The sequence below is a fragment of the Aedes aegypti genome, chromosome 3, assembly GCF_002204515.2.
Source record: "Aedes aegypti strain LVP_AGWG chromosome 3, AaegL5.0 Primary Assembly, whole genome shotgun sequence".
NCBI lineage: Eukaryota > Metazoa > Arthropoda > Insecta > Diptera > Culicidae > Aedes > Aedes aegypti.
In genome coordinates this window covers 402,534,154-402,551,341 of record NC_035109.1, presented here as the reverse complement: position 1 = coordinate 402,551,341, position 17,188 = coordinate 402,534,154, and the positions used below count along the sequence as shown (strand labels likewise).

General features: G+C 37.0%; 1 protein-coding gene and 1 long non-coding RNA gene across 2 annotated transcripts; one reads left to right on the top strand and one right to left on the bottom strand.

Moving 5' to 3' along the window:
• Positions 1-615: 615 nt before the first annotated feature.
• Positions 616-4,495, bottom strand: LOC5564134 (UNC93-like protein). The gene is made up of 6 exons (XM_001648394.2): positions 3,957-4,495; positions 3,476-3,768; positions 2,975-3,375; positions 2,570-2,834; positions 902-1,064; positions 616-819 (listed from the first exon to the last, which is right to left on the bottom strand). Exons 1-6 carry the CDS (start codon positions 4,241-4,243, stop codon positions 735-737), a joined length of 1,494 nt encoding a protein of 497 aa, XP_001648444.1. The 5' UTR covers positions 4,244-4,495; the 3' UTR covers positions 616-734.
• Positions 4,496-14,136: 9,641 nt separating this feature from the next.
• On the top strand, positions 14,137-15,413 carry LOC110678919. The gene is made up of 3 exons (XR_002502048.1): positions 14,137-14,203; positions 14,271-14,547; positions 14,619-15,413. It is a non-coding gene; the product is annotated as an uncharacterized LOC110678919 (long non-coding RNA).
• The last annotated feature ends 1,775 nt before the right edge of the window (positions 15,414-17,188 follow it).

The window sequence follows — 17,188 nt, the reverse complement described above, 5'->3', positions numbered from 1 at the left end:
TTGTTGCCTACTATTTCAATGTGATAAAACTCTGTCTTGATATTTTATATTGGCTGGAAAAAGTATCACTGTATCACACTTACATGCATAAAGTATGCTGATACTTTTTCAGCTGTGTCAGTACAAAACCTACTGATATTCTTTGATTCGAAATTGTGTGATGAATTAGCAACAATCATCAACGACGCGTACAAATTACAATGACGGCCTACTTCGCCTTAATTAATATTAAACGAATATATCCTACAAAGTATCATCATTCATTACCATTAACTTTACCAAGGTTTTTGAGGAGATTAACAGCCCTATACCCGATCCATCTTAACTACGAAACATGCAAAATGTAGCTAAATGGTTTTTAGTTAGATTTTCTAAAAACTAAGTTTGCACACCTTATTTTTCACTGAATTTACTATTTTTCTTGAGAAAATATATTACACAAGAAGAAATGAATTCCACTCCATAAATATAACCCATTTTTATGTACAAATAGATTTTAATTGCTCTTCTATTGATCATTCGCTCAGTTTATTTTTTTAACTGTATAGGTAAGAAGTGTTGCGATACACGCTGTCAAGATCATGTGGAATGTCTAGCTGTAAGAAACACAAATCGTTTTTATAGCGAATCTTGTCTTTATTTTTATATTGATGACTGCTACAGCCAATCAACATAGCTTTATTATATCAATACTGCACTCATTCATCTTATTTAAATACCCGGCATACGATGCGTTAGCTTTGCTGTTGAATCATTTCAAAACGTTTTCCGGCAGCACTTTTCTTGATTCGATACTCCATCACCTCAATCGTCGTATACCTATGAATACAGAACGGTCCATTATATTGATTCAATTCGCTGATGCAATGCTAGGATTGATTTCGATTCAGATTCAACTCACCCAACGGTCCCGATTAGCATAACGCACATGATGCCAACCAGTTTGGTGAAGGTCGACAGTACTGGACTGGTTGCGTACATAATAACCGAGCCGGTTGCCTCCCACAGGCGGAAATTGCTGAAAGCAGCCTCCTCGTTGCCGGGAAATAGAATCCCACTCAGTGCTGTTGGTGGAAAAGAGGGAACGCTTTCAGTCAGTGGATAAACCAAAAAGGATAAAGTGACGGAAGCTTTTATGCTGATTGTATTGGTAATGCGATAGATGGTGCTGATGCGACTGGTATAAAAAAGCTTGATAGGAATCTCGGTGAACTATGAGCAGATGATGAATGTAGATTAGAAGATGTAAAACGGTTTGTAATTCATGTTTTTTTTTCTTTAATAAAAATATTCTTGTAGTAGTGCTACATAGGAACAATACGTTTACTATAGGCGCAAAGGAGCTTGAATTTTTGTCGAAACTATTTCTTTTGATCACTTTTTGAACAAAATCGAGCTGTGGATTTATGGTATTTACATAAATAGCTCCTGACCTTCATATCAAAACATATCTCGCGTTCAGTATCATAAGGGCGTATGTGCAGTGATCGATTTCTCTTCATCGATTTTCTCTTCAGCTAATTACTTGACCAGGATACTGTTTTCACTTGCTATTTTCCATTCAGTAGAAAGTACTTAAGGTCATTTAGCATGCTGCATCGTGAAAAGTTACAAAAATCCATTAAATTTTGTGTAATAATCAAAACAGTAAATCGACGAAGAGAAATCGATCAATGCAGATACGCCTGTATGATTCTAAACGCGAGATATCTTTGTTTGAAAATAGATATTTGTTTCTCTGAAAGTATTACACAAGATTTTGTGAGAACTGTCTTCAGAGTTTCTGTAGAATCTGGTTCAGGAATCTTTTGAAAATTATGCTTTGAACCCTGTGAGTATGTTGTTCAGGATATGGAAATCATGTTCAGAAATTTCCATAGGTAATGGGCAGATTCTCATCAAGTATGATTTTAGTATCTTGCACAAGATTTTCTTATGATTAAGTCCCGGATAAAACAAGAATCCTGCGCAGGATTTTGCAAAAATTTCTCTAGGGATTCCGTCAGAGTCCGACAAAGATGTACATTTAAATCCAATTTCAATGTTTCTGTGGGTCTTTTTGAAGCTTATCATGAGGAGCCCAAATAGCCTTAGCGTTAAACGCGCAGCTATTCAGCAAGACCAAGCTGAGGGTCGTGGGTTCGAATCCCACCGGTCGAGGATATTTTCGGGTTGGAAATTTTCTCGACTTCTCAGGGCATAGAGTATCATCGTACCTGCAACACGATATACGCATGCAAAAATGGTCATTGGGATAGTAAGCTCTCAGTTAATAACTGTGGAAGTGCTCATAAGAACACTAAGCTGAGAAGCAGGCTCTGTCCCGGTGGGGACGTAACGCCAGAAAAGAAGAAGATCATGCTCAAAATACGTAAATTTAATTCCTAGTCATAAAAGTTGTAATAAAAACAGTCGTTCGATTGCGGCACGGTTCGATTTAAGCAACATGAATTTTTTGGCATATTATCAAAATCAAACGGGCGCTCTATCACCAATACTAACTTCGAAAATCAAACCTGGTGGATATCTGACCCTAAAAGTTGCCCACCGAACCCGATTCCAAACTTACCATTGATTTGAATAAGCCACACACCATCCGCAAGACCCCAGCAGGCGACGATAATCGAGTAGGCGTAGTAATCGTTGGTTGGTTTCCACAGCAACATGAACACAATCAACGCCAGGTGGAAGATTGCCGTCGCGATGATCATTGGGAAGCGACCGATTGCTTTGGTGATCGATGGGGTTACAGCTGCCGCAAAAGCATTTGCCAATCCGAAGCTAATCATTGCATAACCGATGTAACGGATGCCAAGTCCACAGGCGACAAACGACTGAATTGTAATAATTCAAATAGAATGGAAAATTAACGTTGAGGGTGATTATCAACTGTGGAAGTCACGACTTATGGATATGACCCTTCAATAATGCAAACATCCGATCGGTAATACTAGAAAAATGAATTAGAACGTACCGCAGTAAAATCGACAGCTATGAACGCCTGCTCGACGCCGATAAACATAGTAATGGGAAGCAACAGAATCTGATATTTGTTTCCCAGTTGCTTCATAGTGATAACCAGCATTCGGATTCCAGAAATTCCCGAACCAGATCCAGTTCGAGTGCTGTTGTAGCGTTTGAGTGAGTCAACTCCCACCGCCACCGAAATGCTGGCCAGGGCCATGCAACCCAGGAAAATCCCTGTCAACGTGTTTAGTTTGGCAGCGTCCGGTCGGTGAAAGTTCACGCTAGTGCTGTTATCAAGCTGACGATCCACCGGTGCGACGTAGTTGGCGCCACATGTTTGCGATACGTCAACGGAGTAGGCGGTGGAGATGTTTTGAGATCCATCATCGTCGTCTCCGTAGGAGAGCACTGGAAACGCGGTTTGGGAAACATATAAATCGATGATCGTAGATGTTGCGAGACAAAATAGCGAGTTCAATGCTTCTTTCTTTTTCAGCAAATGACTCACCCGAAAACGATATCAAATTTCCCAGCACTTGAGCCAACTGGTAGAACACGAAAAACAGACCGAAGAACTTCACAATCAGATAATCGGCTTTCACCTTCCGCTTCTTAATGACACTGAACGCCTCCGCAATCACCGACAAATAGGTGCACTTGGCACACCACAACGGACCTCCGCCAAAGCCAACGGCCAACCCGGCCGGAATCAGCGTGTAGAATCGTGGGAAAAACTGGGCAGCGATGTAGGGCATGTAGGCCACGAACGACACGACGATAGTCCACTTGCATCCAAGCCACCTATGAAATGCAACAGACAAAAAACCAACATCAGATCACATTGGCCATGAATTTCCGTGCAGCATTCGAAACATTGAAACGAATCGGACAACATTTTGCATTCACTTTCAATATCCGACACGCGTCAGCAAACAAGTTTTTCGCCTGAAGACCGATCAGCGTTAATTAATTAACCACAACAAACCCACCTGATCACCATAACCGGTAGAAAGATGTTTGACAATATCAGTGACCCATAGATGGACGCAAGCGTAAATGCCCCTAGGGATCCATCGCTGTGAACCGAACTCTGTAAATTGGACGTTCCATGAAACGCCGTAAAGTGAATCATAAAGGCAAACCCCAAAATCGCTATGTTCTTGATTATCCGATAGCCTTCTCGTGGACCGAATTCCTGATCGCTTTCCTTCCCGGACACCACAGCCGTCGCAGCAGATCCATTACTTTCGCCTTCCGCTATGTTTCCGTTGTCCATAATTCACATTCACGGCCTACTAACACCTTATCCAAAAAACACTTCCTCTCGATTTAACGTCGCGATCTCTACTAAGTAGGCGCCGCCACCGAAACGATCTACTAAGATGCTAGGGTGTCTCTCGTTCAAAAACTGGTTTCCATCGCGACGGACACCAAACCAGTCTACTACAGCACCCCTTATGGACTGTGACATCTAAACGCTCCTTAGCCCCAACGGACTAATAACCCACTTGAACGAGAACGATTCCGATTCTACAGCACGGCATAATCTGAGTGATACTCAGATTTGTTTGCTTCATTGTGAGCTGTTAACTTTTATATTGCAGTGTGGAGAGGATCATTAAATTGAGCTCCGCGCGAGTGACGGTTGATACCGAAAGATATGACCGTGGGGTCTTCATTAGCCTAGCGATAACGTCGGCGGCTGCAAAGCAAAGTCATGCTGAAGGTGTCTGGGTTCGATTCCCGGTCGGTTCATGATCTTTTCTCAATGGATATTCCCAGGGTATAGAGTATTATCGTTCAGGAACGATAATACTCTATATGATGCTTCGTTCTTGAATTATGATTTTTCAAAGTAAGTAGTGTCAGGGGAAAACAAAAAATTTCCAACTGAGTTTTCCGGGAAAATAGGCGACCCTGAATTTTTCTCATTTTTTTTTATTCATATATTGATGAGCCCTGCCTGTGGAAAAAGTTTCATGAAAATCTGAGACCTTTCGGCCCAAACCCGTACGGAAGTAAAAAAAAAATCCCCACCTGCCACATGAGCTACGAATGCGAAAATGGCAACTTAGGCTGAGGAAGCTCTCACTGAATAACTGTGGAATCGCTCATTGGACACTAACCTCAGAAGCAGGCTTTAATCCAGTGGGAACGTAATGTCAAGAAGAAGAAGTTAATGAGCGTAGAATCGAATCGCGTTTTGTGATCGGTGTTAAGAAGTAAAAATATGCAAATTGGCATTACAATTCTGACCGACTTAATGCACCGGATTTATTGTTCTCTTGGCAGCCTTGATTGTCTGATACAATTTGATCGTTTGTTATGAATGTTAGAATTGTGCAACTATCATAATATGAGGTGGTGTTTTTGTGCTGTTTGTATTACTGCTATCTTGGAATAGAGGTTTTTTTATTACGTTCTTTAGAGGCGGAGGAAGAAACAAGAATCAAACTTGATCGGCGTGCAACAAAAGACAACCTTTCTATCCGTGGCGAGTTCTGCACTCTTTTTTTCTTTTTTTGTTTTGCTTGTATTACAGTCAACCCTCCATGAGTTGATATTGAAGGGACCATCGACTCATGGAAATATCGAGTCACGGAACAGCAAAGCTGTTTGAGGGGACCATCATAGTAGCCAAGAAATTTGATTTTTAGTATGGTTCCATGAGTCGATATCGAGTAATGGAACATCGACTCATGGAGGTTTAACTGTATGAAGACTTTATGGTCAAATGTGTGACACTTTCAATTCTCAATACAATCATTAAACCAAAAACCAAATTAAAGACCTCCATGTCCCTTGAAGTTGCCCAAAGTTTTATGGCTCATAAGGTAATCTAGAATGCCGTGAAAAGTGTACTGCGATCTGTCACCTGGGTACCTTTTGCACTACCGAGGGACCAAATGCAGTACTAGAAGTGAAACCTAATCTGAGCCCGAGTGGGACGGACCTGATTAAACGTTGTTTGTAATCCGATTGATTCAGTATTGTGATATTTACGTACAAAATGACGAAAACCAAGAAGGTCAATCTCAAAACGCTGAAAGGGACAATAGGTCGAAAGGACACAATGGCGTGTTTGATTTTATTTATTCTTTCGGAAGATGAATATTCTTCCACAGACAAACAGACGTAACACTTGGAATAATTTCCTTTACCCTCCCTCATCCATTTCACACTATGATCATCATGGCCATTGTAGCGGTTATGTACACTCAGGCAAATGGACTATCGAAATACATAGGAACCACTTATGAAAATTCGCCACAATAAATCGGGTTGAAATTCATAGCTTTGCCTTATGAAACCAAAATTTGAAAACAAAAAATGTCTTCGCGGCAACTTGGAATCGAACCAAGGAACATGCGATACACCACGCGCCTATCGACGGCTTGATGTGAGGTGATGCTAAAACGATACATAAAGCGTTTGTATTGCAATAATCGTTCAACCTTTCATAAGGCAAAATGTATGAATTTGGATAGTCTAGTTCACAGCGTCTACAGCAAGGTCTATAGAAGGCGCTAGTGTCAAACGTCAAACATAAAGGAGAACGATACACGCTGCTTTGGTTGTTGTAGTGAGATATGGAACATAAGAAACTAAAATTGATCGTTTAAAGCGTGGTCGATAGAAAATTTTCCCAGTGTCTGTTTGTCTGTGTCCATTTTTGCCTTTCAAAGTTTTGTTTCTTCGATGTTTTGTTCATTTAAAGTTTTGACATTCAACGTTTTATCGCCGTAATGGGATGCTTAATCGTCTATTCTTTAAATTGGAATCATATTTTCAACAGTTGTATTGTGAACACCCCAACATTGAGGTCATGTCATCTTCAAAATATCCGATATGCTCTTTCCGCAGCTAAACGCTTCAAAAGCATTCTGATATTTTTTTCTCTGCAAATAAGATAAATAAGGAATATCTTTTCCAGGAATTTATAAGCCCTTTGGGTCGCATTGTTTTATTTTTATTTTAATGTTCGAATACATACAATACTCTAAACAGAATCTCAATAAAAAAAAGTAGATTGGAGTACCTTGTACCTATTAATTCCGCTTTAATTGCTTATCTTCTACTGATACGCGTAATTCGACAACCAGTTGCAGTCTTCTTCAGTGTCAGTTACTCGTGTCCACTGAAGATAATCGTCGCATCACCCTACCTTATATACTAACACCAGATAAGTACCTTTAAAATTAATATATATAGAAAAGTTTCAGCAGGTGTATACCTGAAATGTCGTGGTGAAAAATAGAAAACGGAAAAAAATATCTTAGTAAATGAAATGAATGAAAAACCGAATTTAGTACTATACCATTCAATTCCACTAGAGTTTGTATCTTTTGACAGATACGCGTATTTCAACCTCAACTTCAGTGTCGTGTACTAGACTCGACTAATGACTACTGATTACCATTTCCAAGGGTATTCAAATCTTAACTTACAATAAAAGCCATAGAAAGTTGAAATGGATGAAATATTATTTTTCAGTGAAATCGTTATAGGAGGTTTGACTTTCTTGCCAAACAATTTCATATTTGCTCAAAAACTTAAGCTTAATCACGACATAACAATAAATCAAGCATTACTCAATAATTTCATGCCTTTTACACTAATGCACGGTAATATGAACCATATATATTGAAGCGGGTCCATTCACCGTGTCTTTGTGTTTCGACTGAAACACAATAAGAAATTTAATTTCCATAAAATCTCATGGCTCATACAATGAAATACATTTTACTAGTAGTATCCACTGTTAAAACTTGTTGAAATTATGAAAAAAAAAATGTTAGTCTAAAGTTAAAATGTAAAATGTGATTTATTTGCTCTTCCACTAAGAGTGTTTCAAAATCTCAACAGAATTTATATGATTTTGACTACATAAACTAAGTTTTTCAAAATGCTTTGTGACAAGTTTTATCTTATTTTGATAACTAAGCAATATTTTTTGTGAATTGTATGGATTTTCTGTAGGAATCTGTGTTTGTGCACGGTGAATGGATGCCGCACAGTGACTGGTAACTTAACGGTATTGCTATATAGAAAATTTAACTAAACATCTACAGTATGATAAAGATATTAACACAAGTTTTGATATTTTGGGATCAATTTTCTACACTGTTTTCTCAAATCAATGCATTGCAATGGTATTGAATTATAATACAAATCGTTGTTACTGGAAAATATTTGCGTATAAGAATTATAAACACTTATCCATTCAGAGATTTGTTTCAAATGAACTGTCTCTACACTTGCCCAACCTTTTCGAACCGCGGGCCAAATCATAGAAACAATATTATAAGGTAGCCAACTTTTGTTAGAGTATGAAAAATTCCAACATTTTATTAAAAACGTAAAGCCAGTAATAGGAAAAAGGTTTCTTTTAGAATCATTAAAAATATATTTCTGAGTATCTCCTACTTCTGTGGTGAAGTTGCGTATGATTCTTGTGAGAACTTAACCATGATAACGACAGTCTAGCTCAGAATTATTAGTAAATCTTACTTTGGACTTTGTGCGAATGATGTCAAGGAATTTCTAATGAAACTTTTCAAAGCTCTATCGTAAATTAGATAAGATTCTATCAGACCTGGTATTATTTGAAAGCCTTACTCAGGTTTCTCATAATCTGTTCCAAGATTAATTCAAGAATCTTATTTTTCAACATTCTAGCACAAAACTTGATAAGTTTTTTACTAAATTTTTTGAAAAACCTCCCAGGAGTGTCTCTGATTCGATCATATTCATGGGGTTCAGTGAAATCATGCCAAAGTTTCTGTTTTAAACCTGTTCAACATTCTGTGAGAATCTTTCCAAGTTGTGTGTGAAAATGATGTCCAGAATCTTGTGAGAATCATGTCCAATATTTAAAAATAAAATCTGCCTTATATTTATGAGAACCCGTCGCAGGTTTGTACGTGAATCCCTTCTAGAATTGTTCAACACTCAGTGCCATAATTCAGTGTGATTGTGTTTGACTTATGTAGTCGATTTGCTACCAAATTCGTTCAAGCTTTATAAAAATATACTCTTCGTTCTCTTGAAAATGGGGAGCGTACTAAAAAAGAGGAGGGGGTCCATGCTAATCTTAGTACAACTCTTCATTTTAAATTTCAAGCTTAAAGCATAATATGGTACATTAATTCTGCTGTCCTGAAAATAAAACACTGTGTCGGGTTATTGACTAGATTAGATTTTTAAACAAAAAATGAAAAATGTTCAAGTATATTTTAAAAATTACCTGGGGCAGACACCAACATTCTGAAACACCATTTTTTATACTTTCAAGCCCGGGGTGTCCCGTCTCTGTGCATTCAGATCGACTTTTTTTTTGTCGTACTGTGTTATAGCACGCCTTTCCTCACGCCTGATACATAGGAAGTCTAGTCTGCTAACCCAACCAACAAGCCTCTCTGCCATAAAAATTACCACGACCTGGCGTAGACGCAGTGGTATAGACGCGTGGTGTACGTCAAAGCCTATCGATCGCAAGGTGTTTGATTCGATTCCAGATAGGCGCGAATTTTTTTTTTCTTTTCAATTTTGGTTTCTTAAGGCAAAGCTATGAATTTCAACTCGATTTATTGTGGCGAATTTTCAAAAGTGGTTCCTATGTATTTCAATTGTCCATTTGCCTGAGTGTAAACGGTCTACCATGGGAGCTGGTTGAATGCATAATCAATTCCTTCCCCTTCCCCTCATTGGTCTACATTCTGACATGGCAGGCGCCATTTTTGTCTAAAAATAGAAGATCACTAGCACTTGTACATTGAGGGTGTCTGTTAATCCCAAGCAGTCATCCGGTTTGTTCCTTGTGTAAGTGCAGCTGATCTGGCAATACTCGAGTAGCAACCACGGGCGAAAAATCAAGCTCAACATCTGTGGAGCGAGCGATGGAATCAAGAACAATCGCATCCGCTACAAAAATATATTCGCGTTAAGTCAAAGATGGATTACCAACTGGTGAGCTCATATCATGCTTATGATTACAAATTTATATCGAGGCAACGTTGCTTATATAAAACAAACTATGGATGGTTCGTCACTACAAGTGTCGGACCCTTGTTCTGATTCAAATAATTTAAATATACATATACCTTTCTTTTTTCGCCATTACTAAAAATATCTTTTGAATAGTTAGACATTATAAATGTCGAAGTACTACAGGAAAACTGTTTTAATGAGCACAAATCTTTATTTTTCCGTCATTAGTTCTCAGAGATACCCTATACGGTTTCCTACACAGGTTTTTTTTTCATGACTGTTTTAATAATTTACATCGAACTAAGCTAAATTAATGAAACTCAATAGCAGCTTAAACTTTATCTTTTAAACTTCTATCAATATCGTTTTTGCACTTTTCAAACAAACTTTGTATGGTTCGACATTTGTAGTATCGGCATTAACTTTTATTCTAACTAAATATAATTCTATTAGTCATAGCTTTCATTTTTTGGCAATACTAAAAATAACTTCTGAATAGTTCGAAATTTCGAAAGCCGACGTATTTTCTTAATCTTTTTTCTTAAATTATCTTTTCACCGCATGTCAAAATTAAAAAAATAGTTTTACGTTTCTTTTTCTCGTCGTATATTTCCTCCTTATCCATGGATCGCATCACCGATCAAAGGTGTCTCCCAGATTTATTTCCTTCCTCACTAATAAACATCCTTCCGTGGTGATTGTGGAGATGCAGAGATATTCTCGGTCTCTAGAAGCAACAATCATTACACCCTACATTCCTTCTCCATCCGAACTGACTGTAAGGATTTGGCCGACGCCATTATTGATCAATAATTTTAGATCTGCTTGAATTGCACTTCGAGAGTAAAAGGAAACTACCGTTTTGACTCATATTCCGAACACTTAAGGCCAACAGTGACTTTAAATGCATCTGCTAGGCACAAATTAGCTGATATTTGTGAAAATTTTAATTTCTTTACAAAGTCTTACTGTTAGCTGTTAGGTTTGCTGATAAAATTGTATATTTAAACTTGTTTAGTATTGTTTTTGCGTAAAAGTATAGAACAACATTTTGATTCAAATGCCGAACACTGTGTTCATTCTGTCTCATGTTCCGAACACCTTGATTCAAATTCCGAACAGCACAAATAAATAATATTCAAATGGATAATTTCGCAAATAAATTTATTTAAGCTAGTTCTACTGGTCTCGAACTAGAGAATCATTGCTACTCCCGAGGTATAAAATAGATTCGAAGACGTTTAAATTGAATCGCAATTGACTGCCATTTCCTGGTAATTTGATGACATATTTCAGCGAAACATTTCAATCAAATCGTCATACAAAAACCGAGTGTTCAGAATATGAGTCTGTTCGGAATTTGAGACAAAACGGTACCATCTCTTATTCATTTGGATCGAAGCGCAATTCTTACCAGTTCCGATCAATCACGGAGTAGCAACCATTGACATGTACGGTCAATCTATGCTCTTCTATGCTATTTAATAATTCACTTCTAGACAAAAGGTTTATAATCATTTATATTTTGCTGTTCATCTACTTCAATATTTTGTTGTTTTTCCATTCTTCGCATTATGCTTTCTTGAGGAGCTTTTTTCATACTCCTAAAAGCAATACTTTGAATAATCTAAAAAAAGGTAAATTCAAGGAGTTTGGTAGATGTCTCATACGTATAGTTCCCGATTTTTAAAAGTCCACCAGGAATCCCTTAACGAATTTTCAAAGTAACCAAAGCATTTCCTCCAGGATATGAGTTTAGTATAATCTTACATTACGGCAATAATAACACACTAATTAAAATAAATAAAAAATAAACACTTAAACATTTCTGTGGGATGTATCGTAAAGAATTTCATCGAAAAGTTTAAAAAAATCTGCAGTAAATTCTTGAATTTTACAAATAAGGTAAATTTATCGAACTAAATTGAGGCTGAAATTATCCATAAATTTATTTACAAGTTTTTCCATAACCTATTTTTACATGTTACTCGTGAAATCTGATATAAAATGGATATGAAATGATTTGTAGAGTTATTTGTTAAAACATTCCTAGAAGAATATTGAGGTATTCCTGGAGTGGTTTATATTATTTATAGATTTTTATTTGCTATTTATGGAAAAATCCAGGTATTGAGAAAAATGTGTTTAGTAATTTCTAAATGATGGCTGATGGAATTTGGATACATTTGTCGAGAAAATCAAGAATGAATTGCAAAATCCTTAAATAAAACTGTTGGAAAAAATCCCAGAAGAGTCGTTGGTGCAGTTTAAAGGAAAAAAAATGGGGCCAATACTTGCATGTATCTTATTGAAATTGTTTATCGGCATATCGGTCTATTTGCTCGAAGTAAGAGGGAGCATGGAGAAGAAAGCAATGAATACTAGATGGATAGGGTACCGTAAGGGAACGGCGAGAGAAACTTCACCTGGAAAGTTAAAGATCCATCTAGTATTCATTGCTTTCTTCTCCATGCTCCCTCTTTCTTCGAGCAAATAGACCGATATGCCGATAAACAATTTGAATAATATAATTATCACGGTCGATACCTTTGTATGTAAAGCTTGCATGTATCTTTCGTGAAATTTTCGGAGGAATCCTAGGACGACATTACAATCATATAATTCCCCGGAAAAATTGTGAGTTTTTTTCGTGGCAGAGCTTTTGAAAACAGTTCAACGTATTCCGCTTGAAATTTTATAGAAATGTTTAATTTTATTCAAATTTTCTTGAAGAAAGTTTAAACTATTATTCGAGAGAGTTTCAATGTATAGAGAAATCATATCAATTGAGAATTTTCTGTGTAAAAAAAATGCAGATCTGCTATTAACTTCTTTGAGAAATCGCTGAAAACATTTTCCCAATTGGATTCAATGGTTTGTGAAAATACTTTTGAATATAAGGAAGAATCCTTAGAAGAACACCTGGAAGAATCATTTAATTGTTTTGTAGGAAGACTTGGATAATTTTTCAAGCAATTCTTGAAGGATTTCCGAAAGAGATTTTTCGAAACATTTGATTAAGCAATCTGAAGAAAAACTTTAAGAAGAACCTCATAGAAAAAATTGTAAAAATTGTTGGTGAACTCTCCAAAAAATCTTTGCCATGTGATCTTGAAGAACACTTTGGTGAGGGTCTTAGAATTTCTCGTGCCTTTTTTGAATAATCCTTTGTTAGTAATGAAAAATTGGATGGTATTTTAAAGCTCAGAATTGTAATTAATATGTTTAAAAATATAGGGAACCATCCTGGAGAAGCGTTGAAAAAAAATTCAACGCATTCTCTGGCTTTAGATTTTTGTAAGTCATTTGATAGAGATTATTTAAAAAATTTAATGGTTAGATTAGAAAGCCTAAAGAAACTCCAGGAAAAAAACAATATTGAAAAATAATTACTAATCTTGGGAATGGTTTCAATCTTTTTAAGCACATGGTTTAATACCTGAAGTGTTCGTTGAGAAAACACAAGAAATATTTCTCGTGAGGTTTTTGGAAAAATGCTTGACTACTTTTTACTATTCTGTATTTTCCGAAGTAAAACTGAAATTTACAAATATCACTGATAGGCCGCGACATGAGATAGAATCACAAACAAAAAAATAACATCATTACAGACCTATGCAAACTACGAAATTTGAGAAAATTTTGATTATTGCGAACGAAATTACATCTGTGAAACAAGAATTTTCTAGGCCCCTCTAGGCCCCCTCCAGAAAAAAATCCTAGCTACGTCAATGTACGTATAGTTTGATTTGATATATATGTGGTGGCCGTTTTGCCCCATATGGGTTACACACTTACCCCGTAATGCTGAAAAATACGTTATTTTACGTTGTTATGTTATGGTACAGTGCGGCTTAAAATTAATTTTGTTTGAGAAATTTCATCCTAAAACATTATGTAATGGTTCATGGTTGATATCAACTTAATGATATTCATCCTATATCAATGCTTTCATAACTTTTCTAACGTAGGCCAAACTCAATCAGAAGCACTAAACGCTCCCCTGTCTCACAGACGGTGTAAAGCGAATGGTGTAATTCGAACGACAAAAATAGAAGGCGGAGCTAAATGTATGAACGAACGATGGACGAACTGCAGCCAACAGTAGCATAGATTGGGAACGAAGCAAAAAGAATGAAAACGAAATGCCTATGCTGAATGATGATGCTCAAAGATGCCTTTCAGTAGTGGGTATTCTGGCTGCTAGTGTTCTTCTACTTCTCGTTCGATACAGTTATACAGGGTGGTGAAGTGCCACGCAAATACTACTATTCATGAACGAAATAATATTCTTTCTTTTTCCTTCTTTTCAGAGCATCTTCCATAGCAGTTCGAAAAGTTCAACCCATCCGGAACGGCGAGCCACGCGCCGGGTGAAAACACTTCTCATGTTTGCCAACACACCAAGCCTTCCGGCGTAAGGTCACCATCGTATCCGTAGATAATTTCTGCATTAACTTCACCGCAACCAAACGGGCGCTGATTGTCGATTGAGAGAGTCCAGGAAGTGTCATACCATTATTGCAGTCTGGCGTCTGGCAAGATTAATGGCCAATTTATGAAGATGGAATTATGTTCATGTTGGAATCGGTGGGTGGTTCTGTTGCCATACGATGGCAATTTGGTCATGCTTGAGGCTAATCCTGTTTTTCTTATTTTAGGAATTACTACTGGATTTGAACGAAGAATTTAAATCGACACTACGAATTCTACGAATCTTCCAATATCGCTGAAGGGGTTACCAACCAATGGACAATTGATACATGCCATATGGCCCGCTCCGTGCCAGCCATTCCACAGTCGATCAATTTATTTATCAACAAAGATAATCCAATTTAGTTTAATGTCCCTTAATGCACACCATCGGAACACATCTTAAGTGCATCACCTCTCGAACAACCTCACATTGAAAACCAGCAAACCACTTTCGACTTCCCTCGGAAACTGATTTCATTTTGATACACTTGTCCCCGATATTATTATCATTGTAATAACAGTATGAAGGTTTGCTCGTTCGCGTCTTGGAAGAGGGAAGTTTCACCCCTGCTAGATACATTTAGATGTTATCAATCTTGTTTTCCCTAGAGTCGACGTAGTGTCACTTAGGGGACCTTAAAAATGCCATACACAGCAGAAAATATTTGTTTAGATTTTTAAATTTTATTTTTAAATTAATATAATAATGTCTTGCATGATTTGAAAAATCTCCTAAAAGTCATTGAACAAGCCAAGTAACCAAATATAAAACGCGTTGTTTTGGAGCAAAGTAATAACTAAACATTAGGGCGGATAAATTTTCGATAGTTTTCATTACCAAAAATTCGTGTGCTTCTTCGAATAAAAATCGCATAAAAAGAGAAACTTCACATTTTAAGCCAAAAGTATTAAAATTTAAAGGGACTTTCTTTAGAGTCCGTGACTACAAAGCAAAGCCATGCTGAAGGTGTCTGGGTTGGAGATTTTCTTGAATTCTTTGGATTTAAAGTATCATCGTACCTACCACAAGATATACGAATGCGAAAAATGGCAACTTTGGAAAAGAAAGCTCTCAGTTAATAACTGTGGAAGTGCTCATAAGAATACTAAGCTGAGAAGCAGGCTCTGTCCCAGTTAGAGCGTAACACCAATAAGAAGAAGATGTGCTTGAAAATACATCAAAGAGATTTGTTAAATTTTTACTGTGCTATCCAGTATGCAATGAGAGAGGGGTTCTGGCTTTTAGGAATGTGACAATCCCTTTTTCAGTGGTGGATTTCCCTAACTGTTTCAGCAGAGAGTAGGCCTACCATCTGACTTGGTGAGGTAAACCAGAGATTCATCAGGACCGAATTGGCTTGTGCCGCGAATTAAGCAATTATGAAGCGTGATTGTGGGTGGTGGCGGTTTGATGAATTATGATCGGAATCGTGATAGCGTCGGTGTTATGCATTGTGGCCTATAACGTCGAAGGAGTCAGAAACTTATTATTTTTCTATTGAATGTTATGTTTCAATAGGAATGAACTAAAAAACAACTACGGAAACTTTCTTTCATGAGTGATTATCATTGCAAAGCAGTGTTAGGGCTGTGAACAATGGTGATTAATCGGTATCGAATATATCGAATCGATTTAATGTCTATTTAATTATTTAACCGCGATTGGAGGCCTTCCTTAGCCAATTTAAAAACGGTATTCGACAAATTTGTAACTGATTATTGTATCTCACAGTATCTACATGCTTGCATTTCCCATAGTAGTTCCCATGCAGTCTCAGTCTTCATCCGAATGAGCTGAAATTTTGGGAGGACACTCAGAATTTGATCTAGAATCGAATGAGCAGTGTGAAGCATTTTGAACCACTCTACTGTACATATATACCGTTTTGTCTCAAATTCCGAACAGACTCATATTCCGAACACTCGGTTTTTGTATGGCGATTTGGTTGAAATGTTTCGCTGAAATATGTCATCAAAGTACCAGGAAATGGGAGTCAATTGCAATTCAATTTTAGCGTCTTCAGATCTATGTTATACCTCGGGATTAGTGATGATTCTTTAGTTCAAGGTCAGTAAAGCTAGCTTAGTTAAATTGATTCTCGAAATTATTCACTGGAATACGATTAAATAGTGCTGTTCGGAATTTGAATCAAGGTGTTCGGAATATGAGACGGAATGAACACAGTTTTCGGCATTTGAATCAAAATGCAGTTTTATACTTTTACGTATAAACAATACTAAACAAGATTAAGGCGAAGTAGGCCGTCATTGGCATTTGTACGTGTCGTTGATGAGTGTTGCTAATTCATCTCACGATTTCGAATCAAAGAAAATCGATTGGTTTTGCACTAACACAGCTGAAAAAGTATCAGCATACTTTATGCATGTTGGCGCGTATAGTGATACTTTTTCAAGTCAATATAAACTATCAAAAATTAATTTTATCACTTTGAAATTGCACGCTGCAAAGTCATCATTGCTGCCAAAACGAATGACGGGCTACTTCGTCTTAAATAAACATTTTTACCGGTACACCCAACAGCTAACAGTTAGACTTAGCGAAGAAATAAAAAAAATCACAAATATCAGCTAATTTATGCCTTTCAGATGCGTTTGAAGTCACTGTTGGCCTTAAGTGTACGGAATATGAGTCAAAACGGTATATTACATGTTTTTTTTTTTAATTTAATCTCACGCCCCGATCGTTAGTTAATCGTTGGCTTTTAGAGCCTGGTTCATTATACTCTTGATGATA

Coding starts and splice junctions, on each gene's coding strand:
- LOC5564134 (XM_001648394.2), bottom strand. CDS start 4,243: ATGGACAACGGAAACATAGCGGAAGGCGAAAGTAATGGATCTGCTGCG. Junction 3,769..3,956: donor CTACCGGTTATGGTGATCAG/GTGGGTTTGTTG, acceptor TGCATTTCATAG/GTGGCTTGGATGCAAGTGGA. Junction 1,065..2,569: donor GTGGCTTATTCAAATCAATG/GTAAGTTTGGAA, acceptor TTCCACCAACAG/CACTGAGTGGGATTCTATTT.